The sequence below is a fragment of the Daphnia pulicaria genome, chromosome 4 (assembly GCF_021234035.1).
Source record: "Daphnia pulicaria isolate SC F1-1A chromosome 4, SC_F0-13Bv2, whole genome shotgun sequence".
Classification (NCBI taxonomy): Eukaryota; Metazoa; Arthropoda; class Branchiopoda; order Diplostraca; family Daphniidae; genus Daphnia; species Daphnia pulicaria.
In genome coordinates, this window is record NC_060916.1 from 3,088,125 (window position 1) to 3,107,880 (window position 19,756).

General features: G+C 39.6%; 2 protein-coding genes across 2 annotated transcripts in view; one reads left to right on the forward strand and one right to left on the reverse strand.

The window, feature by feature from the left end:
* The first annotated feature begins 1,897 nt into the window (after positions 1-1,897).
* The window catches only part of LOC124337938 (protein Wnt-5b-like), a 39,996-nt gene continuing 22,137 nt past the window's right edge, over positions 1,898-19,756 (forward strand). The window contains exon 1 of the mRNA XM_046791947.1: positions 1,898-2,343. The gene's annotated coding sequence lies outside the window, so the exon portion shown is untranslated. The remainder of the gene's footprint in view (positions 2,344-19,756) is intronic.
* Positions 8,506-10,675, reverse strand: LOC124337937 (F-box/LRR-repeat protein 14-like). Its single transcript, XM_046791945.1, has 3 exons — positions 9,757-10,675; positions 8,898-9,351; positions 8,506-8,824 (listed from the first exon to the last, which is right to left on the reverse strand). Exons 1-3 carry the CDS (start codon positions 10,531-10,533, stop codon positions 8,724-8,726), a joined length of 1,332 nt encoding a protein of 443 aa, XP_046647901.1. The 5' UTR covers positions 10,534-10,675; the 3' UTR covers positions 8,506-8,723.

Genomic DNA, 19,756 nt, shown 5'->3' on the forward strand with positions numbered 1-19,756 from the left:
TATAAACTTACCCCAGCGCTATATACAAAATAAACAGAATAGGCCTATATAAATACAATTGCATATTGTAGGGAAATTATTCAAACGCCGATGTAATAGAATATCGGATAGAACCCCCCTAAACAAAAACTGTCTCAAAAAAGGAAAGTTTCGACTTATTTTTTTGAATCCGGCATGAGACACGGGCAGAATGCTTCTGAGCGCGGATGAATAATGGATGCAGCAAAGTGCGGCCGATCCGAGTGGCGCGCTTATATAGTGTGTCGTCTCTTATACATCCTATTTATCCAAAAATAAGGACTCGGCGAACGCGGAATGCCTGATTTTCTTCTCATTTCTGAGCAACACTCGGCAGCGCACAAATCTCGATACGAGACAAAAAGAAGAAGAGCCATATAAATATAGACAGGACGCGCGCGAGCGCGCTATAGGGGCCTACTTGCGCTCAAACTGTTTGTTAGAGACCAAATAGTCATCTGTGCTGTGAAAGGAAGAAAATGAAAAAAAAAAATTATTTAAGTTATGCGCCGGGATAGAGAGAAAGAGAGAGATATACTTGGCACGCATACCTAATGATACCAAAGAACACATCACATACAAGCGCGTTTTCTCTATAGATTTCAATGACGCATTATTGTATTATTACAGTCCCGTTTTTTTTTCCTTTTAAAAATGTAGCTATAAAAAGATTCACGTTGATTTGAAATACGTGCTATTTTGTTTTTCAAAAACGGATGGTGATGAGCCTTTTGTCCCGATGATATCCCCACTTTGAGTGGTTTTCTTTTCCTTGTATAGTTTCCCTTTTTTTTTTATTTTTTTTCAATTGGCTAAACGGAGAAGATATTTTTCTCCTTAAACTCAATGAAAGTCATTGTATTATATAGAAGAAGACAAGTTATATATATACCAAAATGTTGGAATTCCCTTGTCCATATTAAGAATAAGGCGATGGCCCGGCGTCCATATGGTCTTTCGACTTTCCTTCCAAAATCTCTGGTTCAGCCTACATTATACGTCCCCCTTTTGTTTCTTTCCTATTTTCGATATAACCTCAACATATTATACATCTCCGACTAAATATCAGCCGCGGTGAAATATCTAAAAAGCCCCAGCACAGCCGAGAGCACACAGCAGAGCCCATGTTGGACAACAAATTAGACATGTTGGTATATTTAATAGGATCTCTACACCCCCACCCACACAATATAACCGTCCATCTTCTTCTTCTTCTTCTTTCTTGCGTTTGATTATTAAATTCCCGCTAATCGAAATCCCAATTTATTGTGGAAAAGCCAAAAAAGAGCAACCAGACAGCGCGACTCCTTTTCGACGAGATTGATCAAGGTCCGGGTATAGACGCGGACCCACCCACTTTCTATACACTTATGCAAATGTGGTGTAAATAGTATAAACAAGCGCGCCGGGATATATTATAGAGAGAGAGAAAAAGAAATACACACTACATATAAGAAAAAAATCATTCGTAAATGATTAGCCTCTCTCCTGATCCCTTCTCCAGGAAGAAAATAACATCCGTGACGTTCGGGAATTTATATACATACGTGTGTGTGTCTGTCTGCTGTGTAGTAGTGTGGTAGTATTTCCCCATATTTTTTGGTTTTTTGTTTATGACATAGTCTCTTATCCCCTGGCCGTCGAGGAAAAGTTTGAAAACAAAACTATTTAGCCTATTCCAATTCCTATCGGAAAAGAATTTCTGGGGCTTTTTCTTCGGTTCTGTGTGGTTGTTCGTCTATTATATATATCGCGGTGATATGGACGAACGAAAGGGACTGGGGTCTGGGCATGTCTGGAGGTGGCTATAGAGTTGCCCTTGCACCACACAGCAGAGAGCTACTATTATATTGTGTGCTCGGGACTGAACATCAGAAAGTTGGCTGCCGTCTAGGCCGGCGGTCGCACGAATCCTTCGCTCATCAACTTCGTTCGTTCGTTCGTTCCGCGTTTGTTTTTCCATCTTTGATTTGCCAACAAATAACTTCTGTGCGCGTTTTCGTTTCCATGTGTGTTTTCTCGTGAAAGTTTTAGTTTTGATTTTCCGCTTGCCTTTTTCGGCAGTTCTTCGGCTCAAGTTTTGCCATTCCGTTAGATCAAAGAAAAGTAAAGAACTGTGGAAAATTAATTTCGGGAATTTTTTTCGGTGTTTTGAAATAATCATGTGTCTCTGCTCGGCTGCCGGACTTTGAAAAAGGAACAAGGTGACCGTGATATATTTTGGGGGCAATGGTGCAGCAGCAACAACAAGTGGAAGAACAATAACATCGTTTTGTTTCAAACGATTATTCCGGATTATTACCAGAGCCGTGCGGTTTTTAAACGGTAAGAACTCTACGCCCTTTTATATTTTTGTTGATTTTTGTTTTTGTGTGGGGGAAATTCTTTTCTTTTATTTATTTTCGTCGTGCTGACTTTGTTTGTTGGTTGTTGTTTCCGGACTGGATATTTTTTTTTGTTTTTGGAAGGCAGCCAAGTGTGTTATGCATACCAAATAATATCGTCAAATGCGCGATGATGGGCGACAGACGGTCGACCATCATCATGTGTGGTATTTCTCTTCGTTGACATCTTCAAGAGATAAAAGATATCAATTGAATTTTATGGCTCACGATCAACAATCTTTATTTCAAATCTCCAGCAGGCATCATCGTTGCCCCAGCACATATTTATGTCATTAGCGATTTTCCATATAGACTATAACATACGACTGTTGCTATAAATCCCGTGCAACCTGTTATAAAAGATTTGCCTATGCAAGGCTCAGGTGTTTCTGTATTTGGTGGAGTCTAAACGCGTGTGCCAAAGATAATAAAGAAACGGTTTTTTTTTTCTCCTTTTAACGACATGCTGCCAAAATGTATAATAGGCATAATAGACGGTAGGATAGTCATATATCTACTACTACTACTACTGTAACAGTTCAGGAGCGGTAGCTCTATTTATCGCGGCTCGGTGAGCGTATAATATTAGACTCTTCTAACTCTCCCGCCCAATGATGGATGGATTTGAGCCCAGCCCATGCAGTGGCGCGCTCTTAGATTTCAAACGTCAGATATCCATTAGAATTGATTCCTAAAAAAGAAAAAGAAACAAAAAGGAAAATCTGTAAATGTTATTGCTCTTGGCATTTTCTCTCTTTCTTTCTGGATAGACTACGCCACACAACTGCGTATTCAATTAACTTTATCAGATGGTAGTCGTATATATATACTGGGTAGTAGGGGGGGCTGTGTGTTATGTAGCACTACGTTTGATTGTATTTATCGCCGACGATGTGAATCGCAGCGGTTGATGAACACGTCCGAAAATCTTTTCTTTTTTTCAAATTCAACTTCTAAAGGGATTTGTTTTCTCTCTATTTTACAAAGGGCAATAAAATGCCATTGTTTTTCCTGCCGCTCTTTTTAAAAGTCTTTAAGTAAATTAAAGTCTGTGGGAGAGAGAGAGAGAGAGAGGCGCTGGTTGACACATGTCTAACCCACCCTTTCGAACAATTCCAATTCTTCTACACGGTCGTTTTCTTTTTTTCTTTTTTTTCATTATTATTTTCAAACGAGGAATCAGGAAAAGAATTCTCTCCTTTCTCTACAAGAATTATTTTTATCTAACAACCGACAACAACAACAACAACAACAACAACTTTGTGTGTGTGTGTTGTCGTTGTTTATAAGAGACGCATACCGGTTCCAGCTCTCTTCTCGCTAGTCCCTCACTTTAGATTCTGTTATTTCGTTTGGCTTTTAAATTGAAATCGAATGGATAAACATACTTTTTACACAAGCATCCCACATCAGAAGGGCGGCGAAGGGGAAGGGGGGGGGAACTACATATATATATAACCTGGTCGAAACACCTGTCTCCGCTATACTTTTATCCACATTTTTTGTTTTGTTTCGAAAAGAAAGACAAAGATAAATAAGAACACATTTCTAATCCAGAATGAAAGGAATTTTTCAATACTTTTACCCAACAAAAATATAATCACATCGATCCTCTGTGTGTGTGTGGAAATTTATTTTACCGCTAGACGATTATTTACATCCAGAGCTAAGAGAATAGGGGTTGATGTACACGCAAGAGTAATTGGTTTGTCTGACTTTTACCTATTGGGATCGATTGATTGCTCCCTATTTTCCGATTTAGATTGGATTTTTGTTTTCTTATTTTTTTTTACATAATCGAGAAAATAAAATAAAATAAATTCCAGTTGGTCGATATTATTTAAGAAGACGTACAGTATCGATTGATTTTTTTTCTTTACATTATTTGGTCGGTCAGAAAAATAGATAGAAGACTCTCGATGTGTGGAATGTGCAGATCGGAATTTTCAATCAATTCGTCCTGTATACTCATCTGGACTATACACACACACACATACACACATATATGTCTCTATGCCATGATGAAAAATATAATATTGACGGGGCCTGTGGCAGATAGATAGATATGGCTCCATCAATATTCACCACGCGGAGAGTGTCGATCGTGAGCTGTGTGTGGCCGCGGTCAGAAAGAAGGGGAATATAAAGAAAAACCACCGGGCAAGCTAGCTTTTTTTCTTCTTCTTTTTATCTATACACTCACTTACCTTCTTTTTTTTTCTCTCCCCCTATAGTGTAATATGCTAATTTATTCGAACCACACGCCTTCCCATTAACCGCCGGGCCTGATGTATTTCATTTCAATATGTCTTGTAACAACTCCCTTTCAATCAACGGGGGATAGTTCTCTTTTTCCCTTTTTTGTTGTTGTTGTTGTTGTTGTTGAAAAATATTTTCGTTTCAATTTTTCTGAACGCGGGAAAAAAAATATGGAGGGTCGTGAAAAAATAACAAATGATAAAGAAAGAAATATTTTTTTTTTTAAATTTTATTGTTGGTATCCTCCTCTTTTGTATTGTATAAAAGAAATTCTTAAAGGTGAAGCACTCTTGTCCATAAATAGTAGCCGAAACACAAAACAGTTTGAGAGCTTTACAAAACGTTCTGTCACTATCACTTTCCCTAGATCTTATTTCTATCTCTCCATATTGTATGGATATATAGTAGACGTGTCACATATAGGACGAGAGATGGCTGGAGCTCGTCTTGGTTTTTTTCCTCTCTCTCTCTCTCCATGGGCAGACGAGCGCCATTCCGTTTGAAAAACTTTGGAATTATTCACAATGATAAAAAAGTTTTCTACGCACGCGGACAGCGCAGTCTCTCCGCTCGTCGTCGTGCTGCGTGCCTGATTTTGATTATTTTTGTGTTCTCTTTTGTGAGAGAAATCAAGTCATTTCTGCATAAATTTAACGAGACTACAACCCAGCAATAGCAAATCTCTCATTTAATTTGACTAACCAAAAAAATAAAAAACAAAAAAGAATAACTGACCGAATGAACTAAATGGACGACGTGTTAAGTTGATATGGTCTTGAACCAGTTGCCGTTCGAATTTCGTGTTTGAAAAAACCCCAAAAAGAACGACTTTGTATTTCATTATTTTACCTCCGGCCAGCCGTGTGTGATTCCAATCAAGGTCGACACTCATATCAATCTGCTTTTTTGTTTGGTTTTTGTTTTAAATAAAATTAGAGAGAACACGACCTCAAAGAAAATATCAACTGATGCGGTCTGAAGGGAAACTATATAGAAGCTATAGCTCGTTTTCTTTTGAGTTTATCCTTTTATTTTTTCCACGGACATACAAAGAATAAAGAAACAAAAAAACTGTCGTGACAAAGTTGAACTTGTTGATGGGCAGGCAGCACACAGCAGCTCATGCTCATATGTTGCACCCAGCGCTCAGCAGCAGCAGCAGCAGATAGACAATATAAAAGGAAGAAGAAGAAGAAGGAAAAACGTCAAGGAGCTATGGAGACAAGCCCACCCGGATTTTTCGACGGTTGAATTAATGAGAGAGTTCGTTTCTTTCTTTTTTTCTTTTTTAATAAAAAGAGTTTGGGGGGAAAAAAATATATACAAAATACAGCAGCTCTGCTCTATAGGAAAGCAGCACAGCAGTCACAGATCGACCCCACACGCACACGCAATGTTCCACTCCCGTTCCTTTTTTTTTTGAACCGGAATCCGGATCGGAGGAGGAGGGAACCTTGGGGGAGAGAGAGGGCACGTCAATCAGTTTCACAAAAGAGTCGAGTGGGAAGCAAAGATGGAATTGGATAGATACATATACAAATGAAACATAAAACAACATCAACAACAACACACAAAAAAGAGTTGGACGAATTTTGGAAGAAAAACAAAAAGCAAAACGACCGAAAAGTTGAAAAACACGGAACAAACCAATCTGGAACGCCCAATGAAAAATGGATCATCATCATCGTCATCATCGTAACTCTTAGATTATGAATAATATATACCCAACCAGCCTGTGGATTGTATTAGGTATTAAGTATTTAAAAAGAAGAAGAAAAAAAGTAACATCCGGGGAGAAAATCTTGTTCTTCCTTTTGTTTGATATTTTACCCATTCATGGAAATGGTGGGGAATACACACAAAGTTTTACGGCGGCCCACGGATTTTGGTTTAAACTTTGTGTGGTGGGTCGACCATTAAATATGAGCGGGACTTAGTCAGACAGAACTCGTTTCCGCTAGTTTATTGGGTTCCTGAGACTTGGTGATGCATATAATACTGGTTGGAGATCATTTTATATTGTGTGTATTCATTCGTGATGAAATCCTCCTTCTACCCGGGAATGAATAATGAATCAATACCGTGAAATCCCCGCTGGCCGTTTGTCCACTTTTGTTTCATATCTGCAACTTGACGAACGTTTCCTTTTTGTTTTTGGGCTTTTTCTTCTATTTTGAATTTTCCCGGAAAGTTGATCGGCGGCTACGGCCATCTAGTGGTCAGCAATCCGACTTGATTCCATGAGCCACTTTTTTTTCGAAAAAAAAATCTGGAAAATGTTTGCCGAGATTGAGTTATAATGGAATGGAATTTCTTTTAGTGAAGGCCGTAGAAATTTTTTTTTGGGACCAAATGAAATAAATCAGCATAGTTCTTAGTGAATGCCCAAAAGGGACTCACTTGTTCACCGGGAAGGACGGAGGGAAAAAAGGTCGGATTGCAGTTTGAACATCCATTGAATCCATCCGTCCCTTCTTCTTTTTTTCAATGGAACATATTGTCAACTAAGGTTTTCTAAAAAAAATTCTTTCTCCCTAACTACCATTCTGTCTCTTATTTCAAGTCTTGAGTTTACTTTATTTTACAACTTCAAACTCAAACAAGTTAAATTTCATTCCTGCATGAAATTTTAATAAATAATAAATATACCTTTCCCTCCGTCATGTGTCATTGACCAACTTTTGAGACGTTATTATCTTCGATGTGTACAACATTTGATAAAAAGTTTGCCAGAAAATGATGGCGTCCAATCGAGTGAAAAATAAGAAGTTTTGATACATGGGCGAGCTCGAAGGGAAAAGTAGAACAGCAGAGAGAAAGGACTTGGTATTATATGTGGGTGGAGGATGAGGAGGGGGGAGAGCATTCGAATTTCAAATCTCTCTCGGATTTCGTTTGAAAAGGAAAAAAAAATGATTCGGGTTGGGTTCCTCCTCTTCCTTTTTCTACTCCGCCGCGGATGGCGCCGCCGCCAGCCCTCGGGTTCTTCTTTCAGAGTTCCATTTTGCCGTCTTTTTTTTTTAAATTCCCAAAAGCTTCTTTTATTATTTTATTTCCTCTTCTTTGAGCTGCTGGACAATATAAAATATAAGAAAATGTTCAAACTCTGACCCTCTATTTCACATTGTCCAAAACCCCCCTTATATCCGAGACATGGGGGGGGGGGGACCAGGTCCTTTTGGCGGATTTTCTTTTTCTAATGCGCACAGAGTTTTACAATCACTTGGAGATTTTGAAAGTACTTAAGACTCTATACCCTAAAGAGAGAGAGAAAAAACTAAATTTTTTATCTTCTGGATATTTCGGATGAATATACTAAAATAAAAGAAATAAAAAAAAGAAGAGAAAAACAAGAATCAAATTTCGAATGACAGGTGAAATATATTTCGTCTCTACTGGATAAGAAGTCGATTGTTTTATTTATACCGTTTGTTTTTTTGTTTGTTTTTCATTATTATTTTTAGATTTCATATTTGCCTTTTTTCTCTCTTGAGCGAAACAATTTCTTGTTTTTCCAATTTTTTTTCGAATCGGTGAGAAAAAAATCAAAAACAGTTTTCTTTTCATTGCAATCAGGAAAAGTTGACCAAAAATTTGAAACGAGCACGAAAAAAAAAACAGGACTATCGAAGAAACAAAATAAAAAAATAGTTCAAAATTAATAATAATAATAATTAAAAAAAAAAAAACGATTCAATTGATCCTCCTCCCAGGCGTCCCACCAAAAATAATTAATTAATTATTACCCATTATCATTATCACGTGGTAAATAGTTGGCCGTGTCTCACTCGCACTATTTTGTTGTTGTTTTCCCGCAATCAGCAAAAAATGGCGTGAAATTTTGGAAAAAATAGAGAGGGAAATTTAGTCGTATAAAGTCTGGGAGAAGGGGATTTAAAATAGTTTTTAAAAAAACTAAAAAAAAAACTAAATCGACCGAATTTTGTCTCATCCCCCATTTTGTTTTCCTGGTATCACATAAAGCATTTCCAACTCGAATGGAAATGCATCAAAATAATTTTTGTTTTCGTTCCTAAAATTTCCAAAAAATTGGCCAAATTGTCATCGAATGTGCCACAGTCCGAGGTTGAGGACGCTGAGCTCTGGAAGTTTCATGATTTTTTCCAATCCGGAAGTGGTGATTTTCGTGCACCCGTAGAGATCTGAAAAACGATTCAATTAAACGTTAAATATCAAATTCAAATAAAAACCTTAAAATAACAATCAAAACATTACCTATGCATCGCAATTTGCGTAAATGATCGGCGACGGCCTGGATGGACCGATCCGTAATGCGGCTGCACTGGCCAATGTTGAGCGTCTGGAGGTCGAGGAGTGACAGGGCCACCCGGATAAGACCCTCATCCGAAACGTGACAGGCGCTCAAAGATAATTGCTTTAAATGGACCAGTCCCTGGGCTACATGGACGACGGCCTGGTCGTCGATCCTGTCGCAGAACGAAACGTCCAGGGATGTGATCCTCGATCCTCCTTCGGCCAGGTAGGCCATTCCGACGTCGGAAATGTTGTCGCAGGATCGTAGATTCAACTCGGCCAGTGACGGCATTTTGGCCAAATACTTGAGCCCGCTGTCGCTGATGGACAGGCAGAAACTCAAGTTGATGGATTTGAGTTGTTTCAGACCAGTCGAGACGTGCATTAACGCATCATCAGTCAATTTCTGACAATCCTGTTTATGTAAAAAAGAAATTCAAATATTAGTTTACGCTTTATTCATGCCCTACTGGCTGTAATTTAATCATCTCCAAATTTAAAAATAAAAATAGACTTTCTAATAAAAACCAGGCGTTTGATTGTTTCAAAATAGACTATTTCCCCGGGGGGTAGATCAAATAAAAGAATAATAAAAAACCGAGCGAATAATTAAACCGAGTTGTCGATTAAAGCCGCTAGCGGTGCTGCGGGCGTCACGCGTCGTCTGCTATTATTGTTACGTCAAAAACATGGGCCAACCAGTTTCGGTTGTTTTCGACCTTCCCTCCCTCCCTCTTTTTTCCCTTTCCCTTTCCAGCAAAACAACACAAACACCAAATAGAAAAGAAACAACCTGGGAAAACAAACAAAAAACAGGTACCTGAAGTCCGAGGTGTTCGAGGGCCAAATTGCCTTCAGCGTCTGAGCCGAGTCCGGCCAGACTGGCGATGCCGAGATCGGAAACGTGCCAGCAGGATCTCAAGTTGAGGCTCTTGAGGGATTTGAGACCCCAGGCGATGAGCAAAAGACCCGCATTGGTGACATTGCAACATCCGCCCAGGTCGAGCTCCTGGAGCTGTCGGCAGTACTGGGCCAATTTGCTGAGACTCGAGTCGGTGATCTGCTTGCAGAGACTCAAATTGAGCCGTTTCAGGGTGGGCACGTCGGCCGTCAAGGCGTGAGCGATGCCAATGTCAGTGACGTTGAAGCAGCCGCTCAAGTCCAGGGACTCGATGTTGGGCAGTCCCTGCGTCACGTCCCTGAGGCTCCTCCTCAGCGAGAGGATCTGCACTCGGCGGATGCCCCGGCGGACCAGACTGGGAAACAGTGACGGATTGGCCCGTCTCAAATGCAATTTCGGCTCGCAGGATCGCCAAACCGAGCGGTGATAGGCCGCCTCCTTCCACGTCTGGCAAACCTGGGCCGCCCGCCCGCGATCCCTCACTTCCAACATGCCGAAAATGATGGCCAGGATCTCTGGGTAGAGCCGACTGATGTGGGTCCTGTCATCTTGTTGTTGTTGCAGCAACAACAACTCGTCTTCTTCCTCGGTTGTTGTCGTCGTTTGATCGGGACAGGCTGCTCCCACACTGCTGTTGTCGTGCACTTTCAACTGTTTTCGGTGATAGTTTGGGGCGTACAACTCTGTCGCCTCCATTTTGTTGTTGTTGTGTTGTTTTTTTCCCTTTCAGTTCGTCTGAAGTTGTGTGGAGAAATAGAAGAAACGGTGGCGTCTCTCATCGAGACGTGCACATGTTCACCATGGCGAGAACCAGAGCCAACTGCCTTTTCTTTTTCATCATCTTCTTCTCCTTCTTCTTCCTTCTTTTCTTCTCTCCCCTCCCCAATGTATACCACCCACCCTGAGCTACACACAACTTCCTCTGGCGGTGGATTCTTGCAGTTCGCAATGGCCGCCACTAGAGGCGCTATTTCAATTCAATATCCACCGCCGCCACGCAACTCGCAATTGATCCAATTTGGGCTTCGCTCTTTCATCTTACGCTTTTATTTCACGACTTTTTCTTATTTAATAATTCGTTTAATTAAACGCTAGACTGTGTTATTGGGCGAATTGAAATGCATTCGGTTTTCGTAGTACGTTTTGATTTTTGGGATGAAAAAGTAACAAACAAAATGCAGTTGAGAAACATTCGATAGTAGTTCCAGCACCTTACACACACTCGCAGCAGCAGGTTCTTTTTTATTTTTCCAACCCTCCCGATCCACCTCCCCTCCCCCCATTCTCCACCCGTCCTCAATTTCTCTTCCTCTCTTTCATTTTCTCTAGTTTCATCCGAGTCTTTCTTCCCCCCTCCTTTTTCTTTTATACTTCTTCTCTTCCCCCCCCCTCTCATTTCCCACCCACCACCCAGCCAATGGCCAGCGACGTTCGGGTTTCCAAGGTCTCTCTCCCCTCCCTTCTCTTTTCACCGCGTTTCGTTTTTCCATCATCTCCATCCTGTGTACGTACTTTTTTTTCGTGTTCTTAATTTCATCAACTTTAACCAATCAAAATTTTATTTTATCGTTGGGAAAATTTTAATACTCTCACGAAAAAATTCGGATTTTTCGTTCAAATTTAAGGGGGCTTAAGACAATAAGACATTAAAAGTTGTTTGAGGTTGTAGAGGAGGGAGATAACGTTAGATAATTGTTAAGTGCTCTCCAGATAATGAAATCAAACACATTTTGAAGAGCGAAACGATAAGAGATGAAATGAAAATGGAGAGATTCATTTTGTATTGTACCCGGGTCGTTGCTTGCCGGGGGGGATAGGAGGGCTTTGGAGCGGAAAAATTATATCGGAAACGTCGGATCAAAAAACGTTAAAATCCGAGATTTTGGTAAATGGATCTCACGGAGTTCCAGCAACATATACAAGCGCAGGTTATTCTAGAACATTAGAAAGTCACGATCAATTTCAATTAGCTTTTTTCTTGAATAATGCACCGAAAATCCAAACAATTGGGTCTTTTCAAAGCGATCTACTCGCCATCTAGCGGTGTCATTTACAAACCAAAATAATTTCAAATATCGATTGACAGATGGCGTTCAAATCGCAGTTGAGATTTCAAACCAGAAAAAAAAAGAATTACAAAATGAAAACAGAGGGGGAGGTGGATGGAAGGATTGGATCTAAGGTGATTTACAGCTGGATCGGGAGTAGTTTGACGGGCTGTAAATTAGTCCCTGGAAGCACACACAAAAAAACAAAAATTCGAAGGATGTAAAGCGACTCCAGTTCGACGTTGTTTCCCGCTCTCTAAGAGCCACCAGCCACACCAGTCAATCTCTAAGGGGCTGTAGCCCAGTTGTTTTGGCGACGTCGACGCCAAGCCGGGCGCCTAATAATCCGGCAGAGAAAGCAGGATGTATGTATGTACGTGGACGAGGAGGAGGGCGTGCGCTGATCTAAACGAAAGCGGCTTAAATTGGGCGCTCCGACTTCGGGGGCCATCCGTCACTCGTCGTGACGAATAATATCACGAAAAAAATGTAAACTCAAAGGCGTCACGTCTCTGCGGCCGCCAGCCAGTTTAAACTCCCGCGCTCGACCGAATTTTGTTTTTTGATAATCACCTCGGTCAGTCTTTTAATAGACGAAATCAATTCTCTTGGGAAGTCTTATATAACATGTTAGCGGGTGTGGCGTTTACATTTTATTTTTGTGAAATGACAGCGCGCGCTGTTTTTTGTTATCAGTGGGGGAACAGCAGCCAGAAATTTGTCAATCGGACGGCCCCCGCGCACCCCAGTCTGCGTGAGCGGGATAATCTGTTCGGTGGTTGCAGTTCATCGGGTGACGGTGACGGCCGGGTTCTGCACGCTGAATGAGTTGTTGCGCGATATAAAGAAGCGATTTATTCCGCACCGCAGGATTCATAGAAGTGGGCGATAGTCAGGTGCTCCATTTGTCAACCGGACAACTAACACAAAGATATTCTTTTTTTTTTCTTTTCTTTTCAGAGAGAAATATAAGCACGGGGAGACTGTTGAGTGGTTGATATACATCAAGTCGACGCAGGGAATTAAGTGGTGGCCATCAATATTATCCGAAAAAATAGGGCGAACGTATAAAGAAGGAAAACGGGGGGGGGGGGGGGGGGAAGACGGAAGCGGCGAGTTGGACAGAGTCTCAAGACTTACGACGTGGTTATTCTCTTTTTCTTCTGTTTCCTTTTGTGATGTAAAATGGCCACTGAAAATGGGGAATCAACTATTTGTCGAGTGAGTCACCCAAGGCGATTTAACAGTACAAGAAAAAGGGGGAGAGATGATGAGCTGAGAGTATTATATAAGTCCACCGGGTACTAATAAGAAAGAATAATAGGTATAAGAGGGTAATTACAGCTGTGGTACTTTCTCAGCTTTCTGCTTTCACAAGTTTCTCTGTCTCTTTCTTGCTGCTGGCCACTACTCGAAATATATGTATCCTTTTGAACAGTTTGTCATCGCTCCGCCTTTGTCTTTGGGTTATTCTATTTTTAGGAGAAATAACCCCATAAATAACAGTGTATATAATCTCCAAACCGTAAGCTTAGCAGTATGACTATTGATTTCATAAGTTTCATAGCGGTGCACTAAAAAATATTTGATTGGTGTTAAAACTTAAAACCGGAAAAACCATTGCGATACACCCATACAGTGCGGGCCGATTGCTTGAAGCAACAAGCGGAAGAAATTTCGGGGCCGATAAAGCCAATTTAAAATTTTTCCGATTGCTGCTGTATTTGAAAACGATTCTTTTTAATTTTGAAACAGTGAACTTTATGAAACTCGATGCAGATTTCATATAGAGGATGTGAAGTTGACGATTTCAATCGAGTCAAGCATTCAGTAACTGCTACTTGAACGTCGATGGTACAATCACTATTTCATCATCGCTTTCCCTTCATAACAACACGTTTAAGTACATTTATTTCAAGTTCGAGGCAAATCTACCTATAAAGAAAAAAAGTAATTAATACTATTATTAATTTCATAAGTTTTCAGGTGTTAAAGTTGCTTTGGAATTAACTTGATGAAATTGGTTAGATTGCCAAAATATAAAGTATTAAGAGATATATCATTGCGATTATGAAATCAAATAATGGTTTCATACTCATTCTTTCAGTGGTACTAGTATTATTTCTGTGACCTATTGTGTGCACAAGGCAAAAGCCATTGTAAACACAACTCATTAACAGAAAGTTCATTATTGTAACAACAAATGAAATATTTAAATAAAAAAACGATTTCCGTGAAATCCCTAGTCGCCCATGTTGTAATTTTATACCAAAGGCTGGGAGGGGTTTCTTGTGAAACGAGGCTGCGTAATAAAGATAACATCCCTTACCTATGCAATATTATCCTCGTTTGACGGTTAATGAGCACAAATGCCAATATTTAATTGTGAACTGGATTCATCTTGCATTGAATCGACGAAAGAGATCTATTTGAACGTCTACATTTGCATACGCCACTCAGCATAGTAAAATAAATAAAATCAATTCCATCAATGTAGTTCAATGATTTCGTGCATTTATAATTCACCTTTTGTTTGGTAGAGTCTTGACATCAGACATTTTATTGAGTTCCCGATTGGCTCTTCAAAATAAATCTGTTTCAAAGATAATTTCTAAACTTATGGGACAATGGTTGGAGGCTGACAATGATGAAATTGATAATCATTTTTTATCTGCGTTAGATTCATTGCAATTGAATGATTAATAATACTTTAGTATAAATGTCCATACCATTGTTATAAACGCAGCTCACTATCAAGATTTAAAAAAAAAACTGGTTTATTGACAATGATCAACATATATGTTTGATAGACAACAAATATTCCAGTCCTACTAAAAATGCATTGTGAAGGAAATAATTATCCGATATAATTATCCTTTATGATGGGTAGACTACGCGTTCCACCGTTCCTCTACTCAATAAAAAAAAATCGTCTCCAGATTTTAAATCATTTACATCCGAACCTGTCGATAGTTAACTCAGAGATAGAGCATGGATTCTGACCGAATCTGACTGCATTTCCAGAAAGGCTGATTTGTCTTCTCAATTTTCTCGTTTGGCTTTACTGCCTCGTCGCTATTGCGATTCATTTTAGCGAGCTATGTTTGTCTACGCATGATGCAATTATACACAATGGGATTTTATGGAACGCCATAGGGACACAAAATTAACTGCTCCAAAGTAAGCATTAATTTAGTGCTCTCCAAAAAAAAGAGCTCCAAAAAATTTAGTGCTCTCTCGCATCCGCCCTCTAGCGGGCGGTTCAAAATATTTTGTTTCTTCGCCTGCTTGTGAGAGAGGAGTTAGAAGCTATCGATTAAAATCCAATATTTAGCTTAACTATGGGTTTTCTAAATTCGAATGCTTGCCCTTTTTCTTGCCTCATCACCTTTGCCAACCCGGCAACCCCTTATGTTTTCCGAGAATCCTGAAATCCGTCATCCATCCATTCCGGATTCCGGCGATGCCGAACATCGGAACATGCCAGGACTAATATTGTTCCTTCTGCTGGGACTTAACCACAGGGGGGAAGAAAAAGTAAGAAGAAAAAGTATCGACGAAGTAGGCCTACTAGTCACGAAGATTACTTCGACAAAGATGGAATCATAAAAAGACACGATACAAATCACAGGACAGAAGGGTAGTGGCGGAGGTGATGGGGCAAGACGCTGATCGACGCTGATGTATTCGAAAATTAGATTTTAATCGATATTCAATTGTCAATTTTTTCATAGATAGTGAAATATTTTGAACGGCCCACTAGAGGGCGGATGCGAGAGAGCACTAAATTTTGAGCACTTATTTTTGGAGAGCACTAAATTAATGCTAACTTTGGAGCAGTTAATTTTTTGTCCCTATGGCGTTCCATAGGATTTTACTTGGAAAATGTGAGTACCCTTCAACAGAGCTGTTTCGAGCAGGGTGTTTACACTAGCTATAACTAGTACCTCAGCATATTTCTTATCGAACTTAAATTTCATTTTTTATTTCAGATGTCCGGTAAAAGCCAATGATTAAAGCTTAATTGCAGTACTGCAGCGAGCACTTCCCATTGCTGAAATTGAAGCATTCATTTACTTAAAGTTGACGTTATTTTTTAATGAGTAGGAGCACTCTCAATATAAACTGAGAACCTCGAAAAACAACGATGGTTATCTGTAACTCACTAAATGTTGGTCTATACCTGTGCTAACATCAAATTCGTGACTAATCTTGTGGTTATCACTCGTCAACTGTGTAAGAAAGACAGTTCTTTAGTTACATCCTCTATTGAGTGGATATTTACATCAATTATTATCGCTTCAAATTCATAATCTGCTGTCAAAGCAGATATGACAATTTTCTTTCTATCAAAAACTGATTAAATGCTGTGCGTCCCACAAAAAAGATTCTCACTCATTTCAACCGATTTCAACAGCAGTTGAATAAATTAAATATAGTCATCACCATACGTCACCGCCGGTCGAACTAAACATTTGAATATCAAATTTAGTACGGCGTTTGTAAAAGACAATGCATTCGGTGAATGCAATTCAATTCCACAATCCACACAGAAAAAAAGGAACGTTTCCCATCATTTAGACATGTCACTTTATATAGGCTTTAAATATTTAATCTATTTAAAAAAAGAAAAAGTGTCTCTCCCCCCTTTTAGTACATTTTTCTGGGTTTTATGGATAAGCCGATCATCGAAACGGTGATGCCGACGATTCCGTATAGGTTTTCCAACATCACATATATAAGTCTGTCCTGTCCTGTGTACCAGCTCTAAAATGGACAGACGAGGGCGCATTTGAAAGGTAACTTAAGAAGCCCATCGGTCCGGTTATAGACATTTTTGCCGGTTGTTATTTTATTAAATACATCGCTAACCCCGCCTTTATCGTGTTCTTTCCCCCCTTTACCTTCTCCTCTTCTCTCTCTCTCTTCCTCGCAGATTATAATACAGCGACCGATCGTTAATGCATTACATAATATCCCTACGACGCCTGGCTATATATATTTCTGCTTAAACCCCTTTTCTTCTTTCGTTCGTGTCGTCTTACGTATAGGCGCCAAATTGTTAAATTTTTTTTCGAATTTCATTCATTTTGTTTTTTGTTTTAATCCTAGAAGAGGGGCTTATAATAATATAACAAGCGGGTTACACTAAATATGTAAGGAAAACTGGTTCTCTCTTTTGTGTGTGTATGACCTTACAGTCTATATACACCATCATTGCACACGCCCTACGGACACATAACTTTTAAAGAAGAATTAAGGACTATAGCTACTCACCACTGGTCTTTCCTTTTTTTCCAACTAGGAGCTCGCCCATAAATATTCTTTTTTATTTTATTTTATTTATGATTTTTGTCTGGCCTCCAACGATTGTTTCAACCCAACTGCGCTCCTGAGAGAGAGAGAGTTAATGCGCGCTCCTTCCATCATGGAGAGGGGGGGTTCTGAACATTTGAAAGAATTAAAAAAAAAAAAAAAAAAACAGGAAAGAGAGAAAGAAAGAAAGAACTTGGGAGGGAATGTAGTATAACTATATACATACCGACCTGTAATCAACAGCGCCCACTTGTATATTTTTTCTTCTTCTTCTACTCTCCCATGTTTTGATGTATGGACCGTGTGGCGTGCGTTGTTAGGATGGGAATCATGACTATACAAGATGATGACTCTTGGGTGCCCCCTCTTTGGAAAGCAAAGGATCTTTTTTTTCTTTTCTGGCTATATGGCGAAAAATAAAAGAACAACCGCAGCACCAGCACCACCACCACACAGTTGCTGTTGTGTTTTTTTTTTTTAAAGGCACAAACCAATTATATGGAAATGTGTACACATATATACTTAAATTACAAGCCAACATTTCTGTGTTTATTTGGTGAGGGCCGACACAAGACGAATGTTGCAAAGGCTGTGTGTGCTGTGTGTGAAGCCGCGCCATTTTCTCTTTTAATTTTTTTGTTTTTTCGTGTAAAATACTTATTTTTTTTTTAAGAAAAGCCTCGAGAGAAAAAGAAAGAACCGCCATTTTTACAGGATAAGACGGCGCGGAGACCGTGAGAAAATTGATTCCGGCTGGTATATTATATAGCCAAGAATAAGCTAACAACTCTAGGCTGCCGCGCTTGCAGCTCGTTATACAAGACAATAATCAGCGTTTGAAAAAGAAAGAAAAAAAGGAGAATAATAATTTTTTATTCAAATAAAATGATTTTTTATGTTCCGCTAATTTCTTAACGGCGAAAAAAAAAATTATGGGAAAAATATCAGAGGGGGTTCAAGTGTTTTATTGTTTTTTACACCGGGGTTATTTATACATGCACGCGCAAGTTCGTTTGGGTATTTCAGAAAAGAAAAAAACACAATTATTAATCGTGGAAAAATCAATTTGCGGTGCGCCGAAACTAAAAAGTTCAGCGGTTGATTTTCCTTATTTGTCTAAAATCCATCTAACCTTTTTTTGTTTCTTTAATTCCTTTTCATTATTCGCGGTCTACTGGAATCGTAATATCCTCATCAGCTTATAATAATATAGCTATATACTATATGCACAGCAGATGAACTCTCTCTCTCTCTCCTTGTTCGCCAGCTCGACGATCTCACGAGTCCTCATTAAAATATTGCGGGTTCGAAAATTTGAAAGGGGGACCGCTCCCGATTTATTGTAACAGCATCGCAGCATCCACCATCAACGGTGGGCAGCTCATGATGCAGATGGATCGTTAAAAAGGGATATCAAGGATTTAGTAAGAGCTTTCTCGTGCTGCATACTATCGGATGAAATTTCTCCTGCGGAATTGTGAATTGAAATAAAAGAAAAATTTAGAAACAAAAATATAAATAAAATGGTCGGCGAAGTTTTTCTTCGCTCTTTTTTTTTTCTTTTACCGAGTTGTCGTCACATTGGGAAAGAAAAAAAGAATAAGGAGGAATCGGCGTTTATGTTTGTTCACCATTCCTGGCCCTGGCCAGCGCTGGTTATATTGCCATTTTAATAGCATGGGCATGTCGCAAGGGAAATAATAGGATAAGGCAGAACACACAAAACAAACATTTTTTTTTTTTTTTTTTTTTTGTAGCCGGGCCAGCAGCAGAGTCGACGAGTGAATTATATTTCTAGAAAGGAGGAAAGAAATAATACAATTTACTACCCTTCTTTTTTTCGTTGTTGTTTGGGAAGGAAATTTGTTTTCACCTGGGATGATTTGCTATGCGGTTTTCAAAAAATTCAAAGGGAAACCGCGCGCGGGCTTTTTGAAATTTTCGAAAAATTTCATCAGGTCAATCGCCCTTTCACTCTTCGCATTCCCCGAGATAACGCGCGTATTAACTTTGTGAGAGAGAAAATTCCCCCAGCGAAAAAATTTTCTCTAAGAAAAAAAAAAGTAAATTTGACTTCAGTTTCGTCTCTCATCCGTTGAAAGTTAATTGACGGATGGAGACGCGAGACGACCTGTGCTCGCCGCCGCTCAGATAAAAAAAAAGATGCGGGGGGCTGGAAGGCAGACATGCATCATCCGATAGATCTATACACAGAACTGGTATACAGCTATATAGCGCGACGAGCTATGTGTCTTAGCCTATACAAAACATGCACACAGCTCTGACGAGAGCAAAGGGGGCCTTGTGGCTGGCTATATATAAAGGGGGCGGACTGATGTCTACTGACGAGCAAAAGAAAGAAAGACGACTTTGGAGAGAAGGAGCACGAAAAGTCAGTCAGTCGGTGAAATAGTCCTTGTGAGGTCCTAGACGGACAAGAAAGAAGATGATGAATATAATTTATGCCATGAGGAAATGTTGCATGCGAGAGGGAGAGAGAGAGGGGGCTCCGAAGGAAAAGATATATAATGCAAATGAATATTGTTGGGTATATA